At 46.3% G+C, this 24002-nt stretch overlaps 3 protein-coding genes across 7 annotated transcripts; 2 read left to right on the top strand and 1 right to left on the bottom strand.

Annotated features, from left to right (window-relative positions):
* Window positions 1–92: 92 nt before the first annotated feature.
* ALG8 (ALG8 alpha-1,3-glucosyltransferase) lies at window positions 93–11989 on the top strand. 5 transcript variants are annotated; one of them, XM_065629530.1, is made up of 13 exons: window positions 93–194; window positions 781–859; window positions 2418–2611; window positions 3317–3426; window positions 4341–4414; window positions 4966–5092; window positions 5674–5777; window positions 5889–6009; window positions 6308–6447; window positions 7252–7391; window positions 9081–9178; window positions 10160–10232; window positions 11376–11989. In XM_065629530.1, exons 1-13 carry the CDS (start codon window positions 115–117, stop codon window positions 11605–11607), a joined length of 1572 nt encoding a protein of 523 aa, XP_065485602.1. In that variant the 5' UTR covers window positions 93–114; the 3' UTR covers window positions 11608–11989. The 5 variants fall into 5 exon arrangements, with proteins under 5 accessions (XP_065485602.1, XP_065485610.1, XP_065485628.1 ...); XM_065629538.1 differs by having other exon boundaries at window positions 4341–4408; XM_065629556.1 differs by lacking the exon at window positions 4966–5092 and having other exon boundaries at window positions 3317–3434; window positions 4336–4414.
* A 4073-nt stretch (window positions 11990–16062) lies between these two features.
* On the top strand, window positions 16063–19137 carry NDUFC2 (NADH:ubiquinone oxidoreductase subunit C2). Its single transcript, XM_065647709.1, has 3 exons — window positions 16063–16258; window positions 18108–18251; window positions 18953–19137. The coding sequence occupies exons 1-3, from the start codon at window positions 16120–16122 to the stop codon at window positions 19000–19002; spliced, it is 333 nt and encodes a 110-aa protein (XP_065503781.1). The 5' UTR covers window positions 16063–16119; the 3' UTR covers window positions 19003–19137.
* A 3408-nt stretch (window positions 19138–22545) lies between these two features.
* LOC136001644 (thyroid hormone-inducible hepatic protein-like) lies at window positions 22546–23590 on the bottom strand. The gene is made up of 2 exons (XM_065656177.1): window positions 23132–23590; window positions 22546–22852 (listed from the first exon to the last, which is right to left on the bottom strand). Exon 1 carries the CDS (start codon window positions 23552–23554, stop codon window positions 23150–23152), a length of 405 nt encoding a protein of 134 aa, XP_065512249.1. The 5' UTR covers window positions 23555–23590; the 3' UTR covers window positions 22546–22852; window positions 23132–23149.
* Window positions 23591–24002: the final 412 nt, after the last annotated feature.

Below are 24002 nucleotides of genomic sequence, written 5' to 3' on the forward strand. Positions count from 1 at the left end.
CCGCGCATGCGCGCACGCCGCGGTGGGCGGGGGCTCGCGCTTCAAACCGGGCGGGCGGCGCCGCCGTGACCGTTACTGCGCGTGCGCGGCGGGCCCGTCAGCGCGGCGCGTGCCATGGCGGCGGGCGGGCCCAGCGGGTTCCGCGCCCTGGCGCTCGGCGTCTCCTTTCTCAAGTGCCTCCTCATCCCCGCGTAGTAAGGAGCTTCCTCGGGGCTGAGGAACGAGGGGGGGGTTGTCGGTACGGCCTGTGAGCACCTCCCGGGGCAGCGGTTGGTTCCTGCTGCTCCTCAGGGCGGCCGGGGGTGGGGAGAGGCCGCCGGTCCTGAGGGGGCCCCGGTGACCTGAGGGTCCTTATTTCCTTCGGGTGCTTGTGAGGAACGGGCTGGGGGTGTCTCCCCGTGTTCTGGGCGGTGTGTAGTAGCTTCGCTTTTGTGTCTGAAGCCGTGCCCGGTGGGCTGTTGTTCGGGAGGGCCTTTAAAAGTGATTTTTTTTTGCCCTCCCACCCCCAAACAAACATCAATTCGCTGTTAAATAAATCAGAACCTGTAGTTTTGGCATTAAATGTCAGGAAAGGCGGAGGCTATAAATAGTTCTTGTGCTATAGTTGCCTGTATGTGCCCTTGGCGCAAAGTTTGTGCAGCATCTTTGCTATCGTTTGAGTTACTTCATCAAAGTCTTGCCCTGGAGCTGATCAATTCCTTTTTATCTACCTGTGGTGATGTGCTCTGAAGTGGTTCTCCTTTAAGTGATTTTATGGGACTCAATATAAACCTTCTGTAGTTATTCCACAGACTTTGAAGTGCACAGGAACTGGCTGGCCATCACTCACAACCTACCCCTCTCTCAGTGGTACTATGAAGTAAGTATGTGTTTTGGGGGTTTTTAGCCGTGTATAAATTATAGGTATATTTGGTATGTCAGCCTATGTGAATGCTGGAGGAATCATAGAATCGTTTTAGTTGGAAGAGACCCTCAAGGTCATCGAGTCCAACCGTTAACCCAACTCTGGCACTAACCCATGTCCGAAGAACCTCGTCTCTGTCTGTTCAACCCCTCCAGGGATGGTGACTGCACCACTGCCCTGGGCAGCCTGTTCCAATGCCTGACAGCCCTTTCTGGGAAGATTTTTTTTCCTAATCTGCAATTTAAGCCTCCCCTGGTGCAACTTGAGGCAGTTTCCTCTCATCCTGTCATTTGCTACTTGAGAGTAGAGGAGAAAGCCTTTTATTTGCAGAAAGTACATGTCGTGGGTACTGATGGTTGACAGCTGTAATGCAGTGGTTCTAAAACATACTGATCACAATTTGTTTGCCCTGTGTAGCGTTTAGTTAAAAAATGAGAATTGTTTGGGGAAGCTACTAGTACTGATGAAGGTGAAATGGAAAAGACAATTAAGGAGCATGAATTATTAGGAAGGCTGCATAACACAGCGCTGTAGAATTAAATAGCTGTTCTCTACACTCTTGTCGTTAATGATACGTAGTTATCACGATAAAGAATTAATCATATAAATGGGTATATGCATTATGAAATCAATCACTGTATTAAAGTTTTGAGTCTCTGCTAGTGTGCTACTAGCATGCATCGATTTTAATCTAGATGAATCACCTTTAAGTTGATGATAGACTCAGCCTACACAATTGGATTTAATCTATTTTGCACTATTTCCTGGAGTTGTGGGATAAATATCATAGTCTTTAGTACTCCTCCACATAAGTGTCTGGAAACTGTTTATCCAGGAGTAAATTATTTGTGCTGGTCAGAAATTTGAAAGGCTAATCCAATACTGTAAAACAAATTTGTGTGATCCCAGTGCCCAAGCATAGGATGCCTTTTGGCAGCATGACATAAGCATTTGGGAACATGCACACTGACGAATATACCCCATCCCAACCTGCTCTGTTCCTATTTCTCCCCTCTTATTTCCACAGCCAAGGAGTTAATTCGTCATAATAACTGTCCTTGTGGGAAAAGATCAAATAATACTCTTTGATCTTGATAAGGTCTTATTAGAATTAGGCCTGTTGACTAATGAGAGAAAAAAAAATTATTTTTAACTGTAACAAGGTTGATTGTGCTGGTGATTCCTCTAATGTAGCCAGATATTCACTGTTTTGAGATTTTTTTTAATTTTGGCCCCATTACTGTAAATTGATATATAAAGAGCAGTTATCTATTGGTTAGGTGCAGATTCACAACATGTTTCGTCTCTTTCTACTAATCAAGAGAACTTCCATCCCTCTACCAGAAAAACACCTCAAGTCACATTCAGGACCATACGGCTGGCAACTTTATTGTGTGGTAGTTTCTGTTAAATAGAGGCTACTGAGATAAAATATATCAGCTGATTTACTGTGATGAACTGTACCTGAATAAACAGCATGGTTTGTGGTATATTATTCTCCTTTTGTCTTTAGGCAACTTCAGAATGGACCCTGGATTATCCGCCATTTTTTGCTTGGTTTGAATATGCGCTTTCGCATGTCGCCAAGTACTTCGACCCCAAGATGTTGGTTATCGAAAATCTAAATTACACCAGTCGTGCAACCGTCTTCTTCCAAAGATTTTCTGTCATATTTACAGATATCCTTTTCATATATGCAGTTCGTGAGTAAGTCTTAATGTTCTAATTTTAGGGACAGTGGGTAGTCACTGATATATAGACTTCTTCTGCAGTAAAAACAAATAATTATTTGTACAAATAGGCTTGTAAATGTATGGAAATATCAAAGTTGCTTTAACTTTATTCAAGGAGAAATTTGGAAGATGCTGCTAAACACAAGATAACTTTTTATTGTTCTTGGAGATGCTATTGTGGTACATGTGATCAGATTAGTACACATTCAGAAATGAGCTGCTGTTTCACACATTATCAGTGTTTTGCTTCTGTCGCTGGGTTCATTATGTAGGAGTTGCAGGACAGCTTGGGTGCACCCGGCTGTTTTTTCCTATTATTTTTCTCATTACCCTGTTTTTCTAGAGTAGAAGCATAAAGGAAACTTGTGACAAAATGCCAGTATCATCAAATATGCAAAGTCACTCTGGTATTCTTGGTGATAAACTGATTATTCCCAGTCTGATTTACCAACATGAAGATTGCATGCGTGCCCTGACTTTGTGAAAGAGAAATGTTTATCTTACACCTAAACAGTACAGGGGGAGAAGATGTTTTGAGAATTATGTTGCCTATTTTACCTCCTGTAACAATCTAAAATAGTTACCTTCAGGTTAAGTGCACTTCTCAACTCTTAAAAGCAACAATTGTTTTTTGTTGGCTGTTTCTCTTAAGACTTCTGTTTCTTCTGCTCTTTTTCAGATGCTGCAGATGTGTAAATGGGAAACGAGCGGCAAAGGATATCCTGGAAAAACCAACATTTATTCTTGCTGTTCTGCTTTTGTGGAATTTTGGCTTGTTAATTGTGGATCATATCCTTGTGGGTTGTTTGTGGGTTTTCTTAATCTGTTACAGTGTGTGGTACAAACCCATGAATGTTGTTATTACTATTATCACAGCACGTAACACTGCTGTTTGTGTTTCTGGGCTTAGTTGAATAACTTCATGTTTTCAGTACAATTCTTATTTGGAAAAATGCAAATTGTGTAGTTTTTGGTCTGATTTGCCAGAGCTGCAGGAAGACAAGTCTGGTAGCAACATGCCTGTTCCTGCTGGCTGCTTCTCCATCTCCCTACAGAAGGATTAGCAGAGAGCCCTTTTTTTTCTGCGAGTGGTTCTAGGTTTGTCCCACGGCAAGAAAAATCTTACAAGTGCTTTATTTTCAGACTGTATTCAATTGGTTAATGTTACATGAGAATTAGCAAGGGTTTTTTTCAAGAGGATATAAAAACACCTCTGGAAAGTCCAATCGTGGTGAGTCAGTCTCGGTTCAATGTGCACTGATGTAGCTGAGGAGGTAATACAGGGGGAAACACCAGTAATTCTTTCATAGAAAGGACTAGTTTTGTCTGCCACAGTCCTTGTCTAAGTTTCCTGCTTACTGTCTCCATCCATTAGCCAATGCGAGGTAAAAACTAATATTTAAAAACTCAAAGTGGAGTATTAACCTTTTATTTGTTTTGGTTTATATAATATAAGTTGCATGATACGTATGTGGTCAGATTGTTTTGCTTCATTTCATCAAGATAATGTACTAGTATTAGTCGACTTTGTGCGTAGACATGAAGTCATTACTTAACCATACCTCTATGTAGAGTGAATTTAAGGCTACTTTCTTGATTTAAGTTCCATTTTAATTTGAATTTGTTTATAAGTTTGAGTCTTCCCCAGAAAACTGATAGTAGTAAAGAAAGCTTGCTTTATTCTTTCATTGACTCCAGTTCAGATATTCACTTTCAGTACAACGGCTTTCTGTTTGGGCTGATGCTTCTTTCTGTTGCCCGACTGTGTCAGGTAAATGTGAGTGGCTCTTCCTCTTGTCACCACATGTATTTTCGGTGCATTAATTACCCTTAATATGAGCAGCCTGATGAAGTGATTGAGAGCTGCTGGAAGTTGAGGTGTGCTAAACTGGATGTCTAATTGTCTGTTGAGTTTGGGGGTAGAGGAGTGCTTGAAACTCACAGCAATTGCTTGCTGATGCTGCAGCATTGCAGTTCCCTGTGAGAAAGCTAAATTCTGTGTTTTACCGGAGCAGTGTGGCATGTTTTCATACTGTGTTACCTTCTTCCAAGTCACCAGTCCTTAGAAAACATAACTCTGAAGCTTTGGGGAGGTGAGGCCTATCCCAGATTTTCATTTATTGTGTGACAATATAGTTTTCTTCTCCATGTCTGTTGTACCTAATGCTACTGAGTTCAGAATTTAAAGTAAATACTCTTTTTTTTTTTTTTATGCCTATGATAAGTGTCCTGTCACCTTAGGAGGAGTACAACAGAAAACTGTTAAAAGTTAGTACAAAGGGAGAGCAAGTAGAAGAGCTTGGGGTTTTTATTTTGTTTTTCCTTTAGAAAAGATACTTGGAGGGCGCTTTTCTTTTTGCTGTTCTTCTGCATTTCAAGCACATCTACATATATGTGGCCCCAGCATATGGCATTTATTTATTACGATCCTATTGTTTTACTGCAAATAACGCAGGTAAGATGGGTTTTTCCTCACTTGCTTTTGGGGGATTGTGTTAATTAATGAGATTTGGGTAAGACTTAAGACATGCAGGTATTACTGGGATGAAATGGCTGTGGGTCAAATGAAACAACTCTGCTACCTGAGCAGGATTTAAGATCTTTGAAATTTATTTATTTATGTCAAATTCATGTTTCTAGGCAGTTCTTTGTTAAGAAAAAAACAACATGAACAAACTGCAGATGGAAGTTTGAAGCCATAAGAACTATTTGGGATCTGAAACAATTAAATAGTATCAAGTAAAGCTCTTCTTGGAGTTTATCTCCACTTTTTAACACTCAAAAACCTGTTCGATATTCCTCTCTTTAACAGCACTTCTCTTGAAAGAGAAAAATACTAAAAGTTTGTAAAATAGAAGAGCTACAATGTGGAAAAAGTAAATGTAAACTGTTGAAGGAAGCCACTGAATTTATTGATGTAAAGAGCTATATGTTCCTTTTAGATAGGTGCTGGCAATTCACTATTAGTGTGGAATGTTTAGTCTCCTTCTCTGCTTACAACAGTAACTGTTTTCATAACCTGTTTGCTTCTTGTAGATGGATCCGTGAAGTGGAGAAGCTTCAGTTTGCTTCATGTGACTCTTCTGGGATTGATTGTCTGTCTTGTTTCTGCTCTTTCATTGGGCCCCTTCATAGTATTGGTAATAAACCCCTTTTTCACCTGTTATTCCACTGGACTGTTAAAAAATTGTGTTATAAAACTATAAACCATGTCTCATCTAAAGAGATTATTTCTTTTTTGTTTTCTGTAGGGTCAGCTGCCTCAAATAATTTCACGGCTTTTTCCTTTCAAGCGAGGCCTCTGCCATGCATATTGGGCCCCTAACTTCTGGGCTTTGTACAATGCTATGGATAAAGCATTAACGATTTTCGGTACAGTGTGCTAATCTTATTATGTGATGCCTAAATGCAGATAGAGCTCTCTGGATTTTAGTCTTTCATCCCCATTTGAAATGCAGGTAGTAAACTACGTTTTCAGATTGCCTTAAATCACCTGATTGTCCACAAAATCCAGTGTGTGGTAAGTGTAGCAGTAGCTCAGAAATCAAATCATTCCTCTCTGCTGTCCTTTAAAAAAGAAAAGACTTGGCCATGTATTGAGTTCAACAACTTTGTTTTTGTTGTTAACATTTATCAGTTTGTACTTTTTTTGTGTGTGTTTTGTTTTTAGGTTTAAAGTGTAACTTTCTCGATCCCACAAAAATTCCTAAAGCCTCAATGACAGGAGGGCTGGTTCAAGAATTTCAGCATACTGTTCTCCCTTCTGTGACTCCACTGGTGACGTTAATCTGTACTTTCGTATCTATATTGGTAAGAATAAATAATATTTTTTGGAAAGTTGATGTGTTTCATATCCCTATAGATTTTGATTAGTAAGCACTTCACATTAATTTTAATTCCAGGGCAACAAATACATTTTCTTTAAAAATAATAAAAAACTATTATTAGGATAAATGGGGGATTAATATATTTCTGGATGCATAATATTACTTTCCTCAAGTATGGATAAATTATGGCCCCTGTCAACTCTAGAATGGTTAAGAGATTATTAAAAACAGTCTGGGATCAGAAGCACCTTTTGTGATAGAAGGTAATTGAACTGGGATGTGGGTAGGGATACTGGTGGAACCGTTTGGTCAGCTTACAGTGTTCCCAACATGAGCTACAGGCCAGCATACTGTTCTTCATGTGACGAGCAAATAATTGAAGGTTCAATAAGTAATTACTTGGATACAGAGCCTCTTTCACTCTAGCCCTTAACTGGAAATCTTTGTTTCAACACCTTTTATGTAGTAACTTTCATAAAATTAGTTTAGTGGAATAGATACAAAGACAGTTCTTGCAACACTAATAACAGGGAGTTGGCTGTAGTCATTCAGTCTACTTTTCCCCTTCTGTTACATTTATTAAGACCTTAAGGCTCTACTTATATGTCCAAATACATACGGTTCCTCCAGTGTGATGGAATGCTTGTGCCACACAGGCACAACCTGGGTGCAGTGCTGTTTATTAATGCCAAAAAAGAAAAAAAAAAAAAAAACTCACTGGGCAATGGCTTGTGTTCAGGATTGCCAGACTTTTCACTGAAGTCCTGTTTCTGCCTGTTGTTTCTAGCCCTCTGTTTTCTGTCTTTGGTTTAAACCTCAAGGGCCCAGGGGCTTTCTTCAGTGCCTTGTTCTTTGCGCGTTGAGCTCCTTCATGTTTGGCTGGCATGTGCATGAAAAAGCAATACTCCTTGCTATTCTGCCTTTAAGGTGAGTGATTTTTGTACATCATACTTGGCCAAATGAACCTGCAGCTGCTTGTTGAGGAATCCTCAAAGAGGTTCAATTTGTTTTCAGTATATTTCAGAAAATGAGCATGGTTATATAAAATGCCTTAAGCTGTAAAGTTTTAGCACACTTCAAGTAAATTAATTTTGGGCACAATAAAATGTGGCTACCTTAACATTAGAATGTGCTGATGCTAGTATAGCACACATAGGAAACTGGTGTGGTGTTAAACAGTATCTTTTATGACATGTTAACAGCAGCTTATATTTTACAATAGTTTGCATTGACAGAAGCTTAAGTAGAGCTTTATTGGTAGCAGCTCAGTGGGGCACAGCAGAGCTTTGTACTAATTTACAGATGTTCGGAAGAACAGAAGCGTATGGTGTTGGGAGGATGAAGCAATCGGTTTAGGAGTCTGACACACATACTTTCCTGCTACGTACTCTTTTGTCTCTCTGTGAATGCTGAGTTGTATTAAGAACACAGATTTTCTGTGTACTGTGTATCTTATGAAAGAATGGGGTTCAGACTTCAGGCTGCATGTGAACCCACAGCTCTGAAAAGAAGTTGTTTAGCTTCCCCTTGAAGCCTCCTTCTGTAGAAAGGAGAAAACTTGGGGAAAACTCCAGGTATTTCTGATGTTTGTGTTCAGTAGGTGTGTGGTTTTCTGGGGAAGGGTTTCCTGGCTGATTTTTCTGAAGCCTCCTTTTCTCAGCGATAGCTGCGGAGCAGGCTTGATAATACATTTCACCTGTGATGTGGTGGACAAAAGCAGGCTGCTTTCTTGGGGTCTTTTGTTTCCCCCACTGTTAATACTGCATCTGTGCTGTACTTTCATTGCACCTGAAAAGTCCAAGACCTATTTGTTGTGTGTCTTGTGGCTTTTCCGTTTTAAGAAAAAAAATTCATTGGCTTGCCTGGCTTGAAGCATTTGACGCTGCTGTCATACCCCAGTTTGGCAAACATGCATAGTTCTTATTCTGAATATGATGTTCTTATTCTCTCTGAATAGATAAGTTTAGAGATCTACTGTGGCAAGGACAAATGTAAAAATATTGTAGTCTTTGAGCTGCTGGTTCGTATTTAAAATGCTAGGTAGGTTGTTCAGAAGCAAACTGAGGAAAGGGACCTTCTGCATTATGCTTTACAAGGACAAAATGCAGTTTGTACTAAAAGGATGTAATGCCTGGTTTTGGGTAGAAGTGAGGCTATAGTTCATAAGCCGCCTGACCAGTATTGCCACAAAATGTATTTTCCTGTTGAGAGATTTGATAATACTTAAACTCCTGAAGTGGGAATTGTGGGAAGGGGAGAATTAACACTGGAAAAACAAAAGGAAAGAGAAAAAGTAGGATGACGATGTTAGCAGCCAGCTGGCAAAGGAAAAAGACCGCTTATAGAAAACTCCAGGCCTTTCTGATATTTGTATTCAGTGGGTGTGTGGTTTTCTGGGGAAGGGTTTCCTGGCTGATTTTCTTCTGCATTTTTATCTCTGAGACCATGTGCTTTGGAAGCAGGAGAGTTCAGCACATTTCCAGTGTTTGGAGGGACTTGGGGTATTACGAAACTGTTTCACCTGTTCTTCAGTCTCTTGTGAATTGTGTGGTGCTTTGCTGAAATTAAGTTTCTTCGTTAAAAGACAAAGGTGTAACAAATTCTTGTCATTTCTAGCTTGTTGTCTGTTCAGAGAGCAAAGGATGCTGGCATCTACTTGATTCTGACAACCACGGGGCACTTCTCACTTTTTCCACTGTTGTTCACGCCACCAGGTAAAGTGTTTTCCTTCTTTCATCTTACTGCTTAGAGGGTTGGGGTTTGTTTTGTTTATTCCAGAGATGACATACAGGTAATTGTTTTGGAGGCTTTAAGTTCAAGTAGAGATGGGAAATTGTCATAGTCAATACTTGTTATCCCTCATCCTCCCACAGTTCTAGAAACTTCCCCGTGTCTAACGTAACGATGTGATAAAAGTGATAAAGACAATTGGAAACTGCAAACCTGGTAGACTGTCTTCCAGTTGACTGCTACCTCTTGCTATCAGTAATGCACTTAACTGATGCTGCATGATTTTTTTAGTTTAAATTGGTGTGTGGAGGCACAGATTTGTCTTTGTGACCAAAGGCTGTTTTCCTCCTCCTCCTCCCCTTTCAATTAATCAAGGGTCTGTTTGCTTCACTTAAACCTTTTGCCTTTGTAATTACGACACTATAACATGGTATTTATTGTCGTTCTTCTGGGACAGTTCAAATCCAGACACTCAAACCCTTCTGGTCTGGTGATGCTGCTTATTTGCAAGAGCAAAGCTGCTGCCTTACGAAATGAGAAACTTCCTCTGCTTTCTCTATTACTTAATTTTCATCTACCACGCAACCTAGAACTAAGACAGCATTGATTAGGCTGTCACATCTGTGTTTTAAGCTTCCCAGCCCAGTAATTTCTGATTTTTTTTTTTAATAGGAAAATCTGATTTGTGGTGTTATCATATTGTAATTATAATTGGCATGTTTGATATGTTTACAGATAACTGAAGTAAATGTATTGCAATTAAGAACACTTGGCATTTACCTTAGTAAATACCGATGCTTACCTCGAGGTGTCCTAAGCAGTAAAACATTTTGTTCTGTTTGGAGAAAATAATTAAGTTGGACAATGCAAGTATGATTAGTAGGATTTAAAGATACCGCAATTTACATGGCAAAAGGTTTTTTTGTAATTAGTTTTAAAAGTATGTTATGTTCCTTTTATTTCAGAACTTCCAATTAAAATACTGCTTATGCTGCTGTTCACTGTTTATAGCTTCTCTTCGTTGAAATCTCTATTCAGGTAATTAAAGAAACTTGTTGACAAACCCAAGAGCACAAAACCATTTCTTCTGTCACTGACAACAGTGTTGTCATAAGGGGCAAACAGCACAGAAAACTGAGGCTGAAGTATCAAATTGAAGTGTTACTGGTCAAAAGATGTTGCTGCCTGTTTCCTCTTCTCAGGAGGCAAGTCTTAGATGAGGATTATTGTAGCATATCCATGAATTTGTTTGAATTGTTGCAGCTGCCTGCAGGCTGTAAATCCCCACCTGCTTGATGCACTGGTAAAGAACAAATTTGTAATGATGTAGCCTCTGAGGGTTTAATTCGATATTACAGCACTTACTGCAGCAAATTATCTGGAGTGTTTGTCTGTGCTAATAGTTATAATTACTACTGCGTGTTTTGTTTTGCAGGAGTACTTAGTATGTCCTGTGTGGAAGGGGCAGGTGACAAATAACATGCATTTACAAGCTGTAATTTGTCAACAAATCTCTTGCAAATACTTGGTTGTCAGGACATACGATTTCCCAAATTATCCTGTGTATTTTTACAGGCCACTGATATCTTACCCACTTGATCAGTGTTTATCCTTACAATCTCTGTAGTCTCCATTTTCCTGTTTCCCAAACTTTTCATGGCAAAACCAAACCATAATGAAGGATGTCGGAAATGCTGTAAACCTGTATTCACTACTACAGTCACCTGCTTTTTGTAGGTGATCCTCTTTCAACCAAACTGCTTTTTTCCTCTTCAGGTTTCCAGAACTCATTCTGTCTCAAGAGTTCTAACTAAAAACCTCTGTAGGAGCTTAGTTTCTGTCTAGAGATAGAGTTTTTGCAAGTTTCTTGTTTCTAACTTCTAAAAAAGCCCTAAATTCCTTCCAGAATAACATGAATTTTGTAAACCCTTTGCAGGAGAGATTGGCTCATACACCCTACAGAAGGCTTGGGGCTAGGGGGCAGAGATTAAGATAAATCTGATATTTCTCAGTGGAACAAATGTGTGTGCGAAGGTCTCTTGTTCACTGGAATGATGTGAGGTGACACAGAGCAGCTGCTGAGATTTCTGCTTTGATTCCAGGGCATCTTGGAACTTGGTGTAGTTATTTTAATTAACATCGTGTATTCTAATACTATGTCTTTTATTTTTATTCCGACAGGAGAGAGAGGCCTCTCCTTAACTGGCTTGAAACAATCTACCTCATTCAACTGGTGCCTTTGGAAATCTTCTGTGAAATGATATTTCCTCTGACCCCCTGGAAACGACACTTTCCTTTTGTCCCTCTGTTGCTGACCTCTGTGTACTGTGCTCTGGGTGTCACATACGCTTGGCTGAAACTCTACGTCTCCGTCTTAACCGAACGAATTTCTGTTAGACAAAAAGCTGAGTAAAGCCTTGGTGTTGGGACTAGTCCCAGGTTTAAGGGGGATTATCTGGCATGGTGAGGGGTTGTCACAAGGACGTACAACTCTTCATAAGACACAGTGTACTTTTTTTTTTTATTCCAACACTTCTATACTGCCCAACGAGGATACCTCTGATCAGAAGCGCCTCTTACAATAACACGAGGCGCAGTGAGATGCCACTTGCCGTGGATGAACTGTGAATCTTAACGAGGTCCAGACTTCTGTCCCCAGGAAAACCTGTCCGGCTTTCCCGTTACTCTTTGTATTTGAATAAAAATCGCTGTGGCAAATTGCAAGGGATCATTGCTGCGTAGAAGACAGCGTTGTTACTGCATTCTGTTGAATATGTACATTAAAAACTTTTTTTTGTTTGAGCATTTATCGTGGGTTTTTTTCAACGCTACTTTTGAGGGACACCCACACAAGTCAGGATGTAGTATCTAGCTGGAAACTTGTCCTGAGGTGCTTTGTCAAACTCTTGAACACCCAAATCTCACGCTTTAAATTATTCATCTGTGTCTCTTTGACCTCTGTCTTTCATAGTCTTTGCAAAGGGGTTTTAACATTTTTGTAGTAACGCTTATTTTTGTAGACCAGATTTCCTCATTTCAGACCCACGCCTCAGTTTGCTGTTGTTTTAACACCCTTAAATGTATCAGCTGATGTGGCTGGATAATTGTATTTATTTGCAGTTCATATAAAACTCTGCAACAGTGACGAAAGACCAAGCATCTGCAGTTCTCCAGTAAACTGAGGAGGAAGAGGCTTATTGTGCTGTCTCTGCAAAATCGTGTACCCTTAAAGATGATGGTTGCCTACAGCTTGATGTAGTTTGTTGTACTTTTTTAAATCCCGCAGAACTGTCCATAAAAGATTTTGCTCCAGGAATTGGGGTCTGGTTTGGAGCCCAGCAGTTGATACATGAAGCTGGGAGGGGAGGAGGGATGGGATGATGTGGTTTTTTTCCTAGCACTTTCTGAACATTTTTCCATGTTAGTTGAAGAACGTGACCCCCTTCAGAGGGGACAGCCCAGCGCTGTTTGTGATTTCTGTGGTTTTGAATATTTTGGATGTTAAAATAGAACATGGCTTTCCATGACAGACTAGTCACCGTGGCCATTTCTGTAACCAAATACGTTGCACATTTAAACTTTTCACAGCCAGTGGAGCTCACTTCCAGACTTTTTCACTCTGGTTTTAATTACTTTTTCGTAGTTGCTGCTTTTTCTACTCCATTAACTCCTTTGCCACGGTCTTTTTAGCTGCTGTGACCCCTGACAGTGCCTTAGTACCATTTCCACCTCTGTTTTATTTTTGATCTGAGCCTCAAAGCTCTGCACAGGGTGGGGCATCCTTAATGCTCATGTTTTTCTGTGTATAGGGGTTGTCCTGTGTAGGGGAACGGTAATATCTCAAAAAAAACCCCAACCCTCTCCCTGCTCTTCTCCAGTAGCACCTTTGCAAGTTGAAATCCTCCAAGGGTTCCTTGCCTCACCTTCAGCATCTCCTGATAAGGAGTGGTGGCAGCCAAATCTCTTCATTTGCAGAGGAAAAAAAGCTAAATATTTTTGTCAGGAAAGAGGCTGGGAATCCTTTAGGACCTGTGATGTGTTCAAATATGTTTGGTTTTTTAAATGGTTATATGAATCATAGAATCATTTTGTTTGGAAAAGACATTTAAGATTATCAAGTCCAACCATTGACCCAACACTATTCCCAGTGGTCACGGCACGACTTAATGGGACTCAACCAGCACCTAAGTCACCGAAGGCACTTAAACCCTACTAAAGCATGTCTCTCCTCACTTATTTACCCATTTCTATACATCTACTTGATGTTTTTTCTTCTCCCTCAATTTTTTGTCCTTTCACATTTTTAGTTGAGATGCGATGGGCAAACCCAGTGTTTAAATGTTGGAGGATCTAATTCCACAGCACAGTATTGCTGTCCCCTGCCTATGTCCCCAAGCAATGACTGGAAAAGCAGCAATGCTGCTGCTCCAGACCTTAATATTAGGTGAAAATGATGCACATCTTTAACTATTTCCTCAAGGCTGATAGTGCTGAGCAGTTTCTCCTCCTGTCAAGAGGGCTAAGACTGTCAGCTCACCTTGTAGGTGGGACAGACAACCCCAAGCGATGCTCGAGCACCTTCATACCTGTCCTGCTCGCTGCAGCCTATTTGCATTAGCGATAAAAGCAGTAAAACTGGTTTATTGGTGTTGTGAAACAAAGAAATAAACTTAACAGCAGAGTCAATTATACTGTTAAGCGGCATTCTTTGTTTTATCAGCACTGGGGATCGTCCTCCATAAGTGCTCCAAAGACTGGATGCTCTTGCATTGCTTATATTCACATAATTATTACATATGCATTACAATTTTTGAAAATTTTGACATACATCTATACTAAGAAATAATTGATGATGTTAGTTATAATTGTTTAGTTTCTTACAATACATTTATTAATCATTAGTCAAATATAAGCTAAGCACTCTGCTTCTAAACAATGTATCACTCAATCTTCTGTCTCGCTCTTGTCGTGCAGAAGGATGTAAAACTTGAAAAATATCCCCTCGTTTTGCGAGTGGTCAGAAAGCATTTGTCTCATGTCAATTGGTTAATGATGGGTACATCTTTTATAACTTAATCACAATATACGTTAATTTAGCAGCTTCTCTTCAGTTGCAACTGGTTTAACATGGTTTTTATAGTAATTAAAAAAACCCCACCCTAACACTGTAGGTCTTAGTCTTTAATTTGTCGGCAGGAAGAGCTCTGAAACTGATTTGGTTTTGATTTTAGGGTTTAATTAGACCCCTAATTTAATTACAGACAGGCCTCCCTGGCACTGCACAGGCAGCAGGGCCGAACTGTAAGGGGCCATTGAAGGAAAAATGTTGTTTTTACACAACTGGGGACCTGGCACCCGACCCCAGAGACATCAGACTATGAATCCTTAATGTAAAACAAAGTCTCTTCGAACTAAACCCGGAATACAAACCGATTACTGTATTTAAAAAGTTAAGCTAGGGGGAAGGGTAACCAGAGAGCCAAGAATCTGTATTTTAAATAAATCAGTAAGGGGAGGGGGTTGTTAGATGAATGAGACAGGCAGGCATTGCGTAGCCTGTAAACCCTGAAGTACCAACTAATGGGGAACAGGGGAGGGAATTTGCGGCCCTATGCCGTGTGCCTACATTTAGGTAGAACCAAAATCGTTATTAAAATACGCTTTGCTGAGAGATCCTGCCTGGGCCTATTCTATTTGTGAAGTAATTGGTTCCTACAAAGCCCCTTCACCTGGTGGGCTCAGGACTATGGGAACCCCCACCTGAACCTCACTAAAGCTGCCTGATTTGGAATCACAGCACGTCAGGGGTTGGAAGGGACCTCAAGAGCTCATCCAGTGCAATCTCCCCACCGGAGCAGGAACACCCAGATGAGGTTACACAGGAAGGTGTCCAGGCGGGTTGGAATGTCTGCAGAGAAGGAGAATCCACAACCTCCCTGGGCAGCCTGGTCCAGGCTCTGGCACCCTCACTGGGAAGAAGTTTCTTCTCATATTTAAGTGGAACCTCCTGGGTTCCAGTTTGTACCCATTGCCCCTTGTCTTACTCTTGGTTGTCACTAAGAAGAGCCCGGGTCCATCCTCGTGACACTCACCCTTTACATACTTATAAACATTAATGAGGTCTCCCCTCAGTCTCCTCTTCTCCAAGCTCAAGAGCCCCAGCTCCTCAGCCTTTCCTCACACGGGAGATGCTCCACTCCCTTCAGCATCTTCGTTTCCCTGCGCTGGACTCTCTCCAGCAGTTCCCTGTCCTGCTGGAGCTGAGGGGCCCAGAACTGGACACAATATTCCAGATGAGGTCTCACCAGGGCAGAGTAGAGGGGCAGGAGAACCTCTCTGACCTACTGACCACCCCCCTTCTAATCCCCCCCAGGTCCCATTGCCCTTCCTGGCCACAAGGGCCCAGTGCTGGCTCATGGTCACCCTGCTGTCCCCAGGACCCCCAGGTCCCTTTTGCTACACTGCTCTCTAATAGGTCATTCCCCAACCTGTACTGGAACCTGGGGTTGTTCCTGCCCAGATGCAAGACTCTACACTTTCCCTTGTTATATTTCATTAAATTTTTCCCTGCCCAACTCTCCAGCCTGTCCGGGTCTCTGGATGGCAGCACAGCCTCTGGTGTGTCAGCCACTCCTCAGCTTGGTGCCACCAGCAAACCTGCTGACAGTGCACTCTAGTCCCTCATCCAAGTCGTTGATGAATATATTGGACAATACTGGTCCCAGTACTGACCCCTGAAGCCCTCCACTAGGTACAGGCCTCAACCTGTGCGCGGTGTGGGGGGGTTGGTTTTTGGTTTCGGGGGCGTTTTTTCGCTTAAACAACTACAAGCGGGGCGGGCGGAACCCGTGAGCGCGGCGGCGGGCGCGGCGGAGGGAGCGGCCGCAGCACCGCTCCGCCCGGTCACCTTGCGGGGGCGGCCGCCATGGTGTTCCTGCCGCCCGAGTCGCGCTCGCTGCCGCCGCCCCCGCTCGTCAACAAGGGCTCGGTCTGGCTGGGCTTCGCGGGTTGGGTGGCGGCCCTGCTGGATAACGGCTTCAACCACCGCCCCGTCCTCCGAGCCGGTGCGGTGGGGCTGGGGGGGGCGGCCCTGCGGTGAGGGGATTAGGGGGGGCTGGGGAAGGGGATATGTGAGATTTGGGGTGATTTTGAGGGGTATGGGGGAAGGGGAGGCAGCCCTGAGGTGAGGGGCTGGGGGGGAGTAGAGGGGATTTGGGGGGCTGGGGACGGAGATATGTGGAATTTGGGGTGATTTTGAGGGGTATGGGGGAAGGGGAGGCAGCCCTGAGGTGAGGGGATTGGGGGGCTGGGGACGGAGATATGTGGGATTTGGGGTGATTTTGAGGGGTATAAGGGGAAGGGGAGGCAGCCCCGAGGTGAGGGGATTGGGGGGCTGGGGAAGGGGATATGTGGGATTTGGGGTGATTTTGAGGGATATGAGGGAAGGGGATACAGCCCTAAGGGGAGTGGTGTGTGAGAGGGAGCCCTGAGGTGAGGAGATGGGGAAGGTATGTGGGATTTGGGGTGATTTTGAGGGATATGGGAGCAGGAGGAAGAGGAGACGGCCCTGAGGTGAGGGGCTGGGGGGTGTGTGGGATTTCAAGGGGCTGGGGAAGGGAGTATGTGGGATTTGGGGGTGATTTTGAGGGATATGGGGGCAGGGGAAGAGGAGACAGCCCTGAGGGGAGGGACTGGGAGGGTTAGAAGGGATTTGGGGGGCTGGGGAAGGGGGCGTGTGGGGTTTGGGGGGCTTGGGGTGATAGGTGGGATTTTGGGGTGGTTCTGGGGATATAGGGGCAGGGGGAAGAGATGACAGCCCTGAGGTGAAGGGCTGGAGGGTGTCAGAGAGGGTTGGGGGGCTGGGGAAAGGGGGTATGTGAGATTTTGGGGTGATTTTGAGGGCTATAGGGCAGGGGGAAGAGGAGACAGCCCTGAGGTGAGGGGCTGGGGGGGTTAGAGGGGGTTTTGGGGGGCTGGGGCAGGGGGCATGTGGAATTTTGGGGGGCTGAGAAAGAGGGTGTGTGGGATTTGTTGTGACTGTAAGGGCTATGGGGACAGAGGGAAAAAGAGACAGCCCTGAGGGGAGGCGCTGGAGGGGGTTAGGGGTGCTGGGGAAGGGGGTATGTGGGATTTTGAGGTGATTTTGAGGGATACAAGGGCAGGGGAAGAGGCTACAGACCTGAGGTGAGGGACTAGGGGGGATTAGAAGGTGGGGGGGGGCGGAGCTGAGGAACAGGGTATGTGGAATTTAGGAGGGTTTATGTGGGATTTTGGGGTGGTTCTGAGGGATACCGGGGCAGGGGAATGAGAAGACAGCCCTGAGCTGAGGGGCTGGGGGGGTTAGAGGGAGCTGGGGAAGGGGGTATGTGGGATTTGGGGTGATTCTGAGGGATATGGGGGCAGGGGGAAGAGGAGACAGCCCTGCGGTGAGGGGTTAGAGGGGACTGGAGGGGCTGGAGAAGAGGGTGTGTGGGATTTGGAGTGATTCTGGATGGGTTTTAGGGGGTGAGTGGCCTCTGAGGTGAGGGACTGGAAGGGGTTAGGGCAAAGGGGTGCTCTGTGGGATTTGGGGTGGCTTTGGGGGGGGGCAGGAGTGATAGGAAGGGAGCCCTGAGGTGGGGGGTCTGTTGAGGGCCTGGAGGTAATTGGAGGGGGCTCAGAAAGAGGCATTTCATGGGAGTAAGGGGGATTCGGGGTGACTTTCTGAGGGATATGTGGAGGGAGCCCTGAGGAATTGGGGGTCTCTCTGGGGGCTGGCAGGGGCCACGGGGGGTCTGCAGGTGGGGACCTGGTGGGGGTGATGATGGGGAGAGAGGAGCTGGGGCGTGTAGGGCCAAATTGAGGAGAGCGGGGGCCCAGCTGGGGCCAGGAGATGGGTTGAGACAGGGAGGACATTTCCGCCCCCTGCTGCAGGTGTTCACCGCCAGGTCCTGTTCACGACGGTGGGATGGTTTGCTGGCTATTACCTCACTAAACGTGCGGAGTACATACACGCCAAGCTGGACAGGGAGCTGTTAGAGTATGTCAGGCATCACCCGGAGGACTTCAAGAAAGCAGGTACAATAAATTGGTATTTAATTCCCCTAACGTACCGGTTAATAAGTGCTAATTATGTAGAGATGTTGCTGGGCTGCTTGCAGAATCAGTTCTTTGCTAGCAAGTAGTACTGACTGCTAACTCCGTCCTGCTTGTTCACGATCTAAATTGCAACAGTATTAAGGATTTTACGATATAAAACCAGGTATTTTTTCCTGAGCTGATCACCTGCCTTGGTGAGCAATTCTGCTTCCTACAAGCTTATTTTAATGTAAAAATTGATTGCAGAGCCAAAAAATATTGGTTTGGACTAGGTGATCTGGGTTGGACTAGATGATTTCCAGAGGTCCCTTCCAACCCCAACCATTCCGTGATTAAAAATAGACCAAAACTTGTGCCCGTGAAAGAGAAACAAAGTAATGAGAATTAGAAATCATAAGGTTTATTCTTCTAAAATCAAATTCTACTGTTTGTTCTCACAAAATTGCGGTCCATGTTGATTTAAAAATGATGTGATGAATGTTCAGAAAATAAGTAGAGCAGGTGAAAAAAAGAATAAATAGAAATGGCAGGAAACCTGAAGTGCTGTTGGCTCAGAGCCTTGATGAAGAACAGCGTTTCACTAAATGTAGTGACTACACCTAGCAATGCAGGGGCAGATTTTGGTGAAAATTACCGATTTTTCTAATAAAATTCCTACCTCTGCCCCTTGCTTCTTGCAGAAAGGAAAAGAATAGGAGAACTTTTGGAGGATTTCCACCCAGTTCGCTGAGGATTTCTCCAGCAGTGACGTGTTACAGGATGAAATAATTCCATACCGAGACCTGGGGCGGGCTGGCTGTAACTGTTCATGGCTTGAAAATGAACCGTTAGTCGCTTTCACATAATAAAAGCTATGATTAAGTAAGTTGTGTTCAATTATTTGTTCTTCTCTTCCATTATGGTATATCAGTATATAGGTGACTGATATTTGTAATAGGATAATAACTTTCATTCAGTTCTTTTTCAGTTATTTAATAGTGAAAATGGAAGATTGTTCATGCAACGTATATTTTATAAAAATAACCCAGAAAGTGCTCCATCTCTGGTCATGTTCAAGGCCAGGTTGGATGGGGCTTTGAGCAACCTGACCTAACACAAGGCGTTTGCTCAAAGCAGGTGATGATGAAGAGGAAGGTGACGATCCGCTGGGCTGACGAGTGACGAGGGAATTACAACCCTGCTCGAGCAGGTCCAGCAACAGCTGGTTGCCCAGGATTGTGTCTGCTTGAGTTGTAGATAATTTCCAAAGAATGGAGACGCCACCACCTCCCTGGGCAGCCTGTGACAGTGTTTGGCCACCCTCACTGTTGAAAAAAGTTTTTCTAATGTTCGTAGCTCAATTCCTGCATTTCAGTTTGTCCCCGTCAGCTCTTGTCTTGTCACTGGGTGGCACCATGAAGAGCCTGGCTCCATCTTCAACCCCCATCAGGTATTTCTACACAGTGATAAGTGCTTAAAAGGAGCTGATAAGAAAGATGGGGACAGACTTTTGAGCAGGGCCTGTTGGGATAGGACAAGGGGTGATGGTTTTAAACTAAAAGAGGGGAGATTCAGGCCAGACATGAGGAAGAAATTTTTTACAATGAGGGTGGCGAGACCCTAGCCCTGGCTGGCCAGAGAGGTGGTGGATGCCCCATCCCTGGAAACATCCCAGGCCAGACTGGACGAGGCTCTGAGCAACCTGAGCTGGTGAAGATGTCCCTGCTCATGGCAGGGGGGGCACTGGATGAGCTGTGAAGGTCCCTTCCAACCCGAACTATCATCCTATGATTCTATAAGATTCCCCCTCCCCTTCTCTCCAAGCCGAACAGTCCCAGCTCTCTCAGCCTCTCCTCATATGGAAGATGTTTGCCCAAAACTGGTCATGTTAAGGAGGAAGGTGACCATCAGCTGCATTAAGTAGTGACCAGGGAATTATAAAATGGACTTTCAAAACTGAGAAAGGGCTAGCAGCCCACCCATCCTGGGGTCTGTGCTGGGTGTTCAGGACTTCTTGGGGCTGGTTAGGGATGAGTATTTGTTATTTCTTATTTATGTAACATTTTGGGCGAAACTGTGCTTTATCCCTGGTCTTCCTGAGCCTGCGTGCCCAGGTCACACCTCTCTGCTTAATTGGGTGTTGTTAAACAGCTATAAATAAACCTGCCATCCTGATTGGCCTCAACCACGAGAAGGAAAAACTTCTTTTGGGGCCAGTGTCCCCCTGCCACACCAGAGAGGGGCGGATCTGCCCCATCTGCCCTTGTCCTGCCAGGGACCCACGCTGGGTTTTCCAAGGACAAAGACCTTTCCAGTGACCACCTCGTGTCTCTTATCAGCCATGTCCAGCAGCGGTGGCCAGCAGCAGGGCAGCGTGGGGCATTGACACGTCCCCGGGGACAGCGTGATGCAACATCTGCATCCTTCCAGTGGTCCCAGGTCATGGACCGTTGTAGGGGACATCTCATGTCTCTTGTCAGTCATCTTCAACAGTGGTGGTGAGGGATTCCCTGGATCTTTTCCTACGATACTTTCCTGGGGCACCACCAACCTCTCCAGCCTAAGCCAAAAGGAATTGATGGAGGTGGCCACAGGCCTTCCTCACTGTGACCACCATCTTCTCCAGGGGACATAAGTCCCATTCTTGAGCTCTAGCCATGCAGACCACCAGAGGGACCTCACCTCCTCCATGGTCCTGATCTCACTGGGAACCAATGTCCCTCCATGTCTCATGGTTTTGACACCTGGCTTTGCCATCAGCATGGAGGCAGAGGAGCTCCAAAGGTGGTTTGGAGACCTCATGTCCATCTTCCAGCTTCACTTCTCCCATAGCACGAGCCATTGTGCCACAGCTGGAAGTGGCACTGCAATGAGGACTGCTTGGCTGTCTCCCAGTATTCCCTTCGTGCTCCGTTTTCTCTAGACACGAGAGAAAGCTGTAACTTTGCCAGGAGTGAGGAGTGACACAGAGCAGATCTTCTCTGAAGTCCTTATGCTGGCTGGGGGGACTTGTGTTTGCCCACATTTTGGGGAACTTTGTCCTTGGCAACTGCTTTTGTAGAAAATCAAGACTTTTGGGCCGTGGTGCGATGAGGCCCTCAGGTTGCGGCAGCCACAGACCTGATGTTAGGTCAAGGTTCCCCCTGACCTGCTGTCCTCCTGGGGAGCCCTTCCACAACCATGGCTCACCACACACGTGTCCCCAGGTGTCCCCATGTCATCCCCAGCACCTCCTGCTGTCAGATGCCCCCATGTCTCTGCCTCCACCCCCACCAATCCCCTGGGATTGTCCTTGTCCTTGCTTAAACCTGTCTGGTATTGTTTCAGGTGTGGGAAGGCTCCAAATCTGTCCCCAGCTGCTGTCCCCTCCCGGAGCAGTCCCTGCTGTCCTTCCTGGAGCTGTGAACTTGCCACAGCCCCTCTCCAGAGCCCCCATGCCTGTCCCCTCTGCCTGCTCAGCCACAGGTGGCTGGGGACCATGTCACCGCTGTGGGAAGGTTGACTGGACGCCAAGGTGGACTTGACAGCCAGGAGAAATGTCCTGAACAGGCAAGAGGAGATGGGAACCTCCAACGGAACCCAAACCTGGATATGGGGCTGGGGTCCCGGGGGTGGTTGCTTCCCAGAGGGGCTGAGACCTGCAGCTCCACTGGCCCTTGGGGACGGTCCCCAGGCTCAGCCCCACTCGAGGCAGATCTGGGTCAGAAACCCCAACAGGCTGGGAAAATGTGTGTGGAGCTGTGGGGCACAGGGCATCAGCAGCCATGGGACACCCTGGGGAGGTCTTTAAGGACAAACCTAAATCTGGGGAGTCTCTCTTGCATGGGCTGATATCTCCCACCTTCCCTTCTGAGTGCACACCAGGGGGTTCAGGAAGAAATTTTGTAGGATGAGGGTGGTGAGACACTGGAAGAGGCTCCCTAGAGAACTTCTGGCTGCCCCATCCCTGGAACTGTTCAAGATCAGGCTGGACGGGGCTTTCAGCAACCTCGTCTAATAAAAGATGTCTCTGCCCAAGGCATGGTGGTTGGACTAGATGGTCTCTGAAGATCTCTTCCAACCAAAACCGCCCTGTGACTCTGTGATTCTTTTTCCCTTCAAACTCCCCATCACTGCATGAGAAAGTCCCCTCCCAGCAGAGCCCGTGTCCCCTGCCCCACACCAGGTCACTCCCTGAGGGCTCCAGCCAGAGGAAAGCACCACACCACCAGCAGCTTCACAGGGCTCGTTTTATTGGGAAAGATTGGGGAAAATGTCCCTTGGAGTCCAGGTACCAGCTGGAAAAGGGCTCGGCAGTCACAGGGACCATCGGAGGTGGGGGTCACCATGCGATGCCGCCGCTTTTGTGCTGCTCTTTGAAAATAAAGAGGAGGGCACGAGGTGTGCGGCTCTTCCGATGGACCCCCCCAGCACCACCAGATGCTTCTTCCTATGAGGATAAGGCACCATCTGGGTCTCGGGTGGTCACAACCGTCACCAGTGTGTGGTCCCAGTGCTGGGAGATCAGCTGCCGTGGTGCAGGGCGGGTGGTCGGGGCTGGGGAAGAGCCCGTGACGGTCAGCCGTGGGGACGTCCTCTCCTTCGTGCCACCAGCACCCAACCTGCAATGACAGCTGTCCTTAACCCCAAAGGCCATCCCAGGATGAGACCCGGTCCATCAGCCCCGGGTCCCTGCACCCTGGACTCCCAGAGTCTCTGCACGGAGGGATGGGATGAGTGCCCTCCTTCAGCATGGAGATCTGCTGGCATTTGAGGGACAGCCCCCATTTCAAGGCACTTCCCAGGAGCTCCCACCCCCCTGCAGTGTGTGGGACCTCCCCAGAGACATCAACCACCCCTTGCCCTTGTCCCCCTGGGCTCCATGTCCCCCCAGCTCCTACCTGGTGTCCGGGGCAGGGTCACCAGCTGGGCTGTCCCTCGCTGGGGCTGATCTGCTCCAGGATCTGGCTGTACCTGCGCGTGAGGGCGTTGGTGTCCCTGGTGAGGTGGGTGAGGACCTGCTGCAAGCCGGCCAGGTGGTGGGACAGGCGCTCCTCCAGCTGGGCGTCCATGGTGTCATCGCTGTCGTCCGAGGACGTGTCCACAAGGATGTCGGCGCTGTTTCGTCTCTGGTCGGTGACACAGGCCAGGCCTTTCTCCACCACGGGCTTGATGGCCTTGAGGAGCTGGTAGCGCTCGTACAGGTCCGTGTGGCCGCCCGCGGCCGGGGCCTCCCCCTCCTGCTGCGGGAAGACCCCTCGGAGCAGGCTGGGGAACATCACCTCCTGCTCCATCTTCTGGGTGGCCGAGAAGTACTGCTCCATGGCTCCCACGGCTCCGGCAGCGCTGGGATGGGCTCTTCTCGGGGTTCCGCCTGCTGCCCGTCCCCACCGAGGGCTTTTTATTGTGGTTGGGGCACGTCCCTCCCCTGCTGTCCCCTGCTGTCCCCTCCTGCCAGCCCTGGGCCGGGCTGGACGGCCATGGGGCCGGGCTTGGCTGCAGCCCAGCTGGGGCTCGGCCCCGCCGCGTCCCTGGCTCTGTGTGGTCTGTCCTGGACCAGCCCCACCATGGCCTTTGCCTGAGCTGGCCAGGGGTCCCGCTGTGTCCCCATGCTGGGAGCGGGGTGGCAAGGAGAGGAGTTGCCCGGGACCTCTTCCATCCCAGCCTGTCCCATCCCATCGCATCCTCCCAGCTCCGACGCTCCCGGGGTCCCAGGCAGTGGTTCCATCTCCTGCCCTCGGTTTGGGCAGGCTGCACACAGCAGTCCCGGGA

This window comes from Caloenas nicobarica, chromosome 1 (genome assembly GCF_036013445.1).
Source record: "Caloenas nicobarica isolate bCalNic1 chromosome 1, bCalNic1.hap1, whole genome shotgun sequence".
In the NCBI taxonomy this organism is placed as follows: domain Eukaryota; kingdom Metazoa; phylum Chordata; class Aves; order Columbiformes; family Columbidae; genus Caloenas; species Caloenas nicobarica.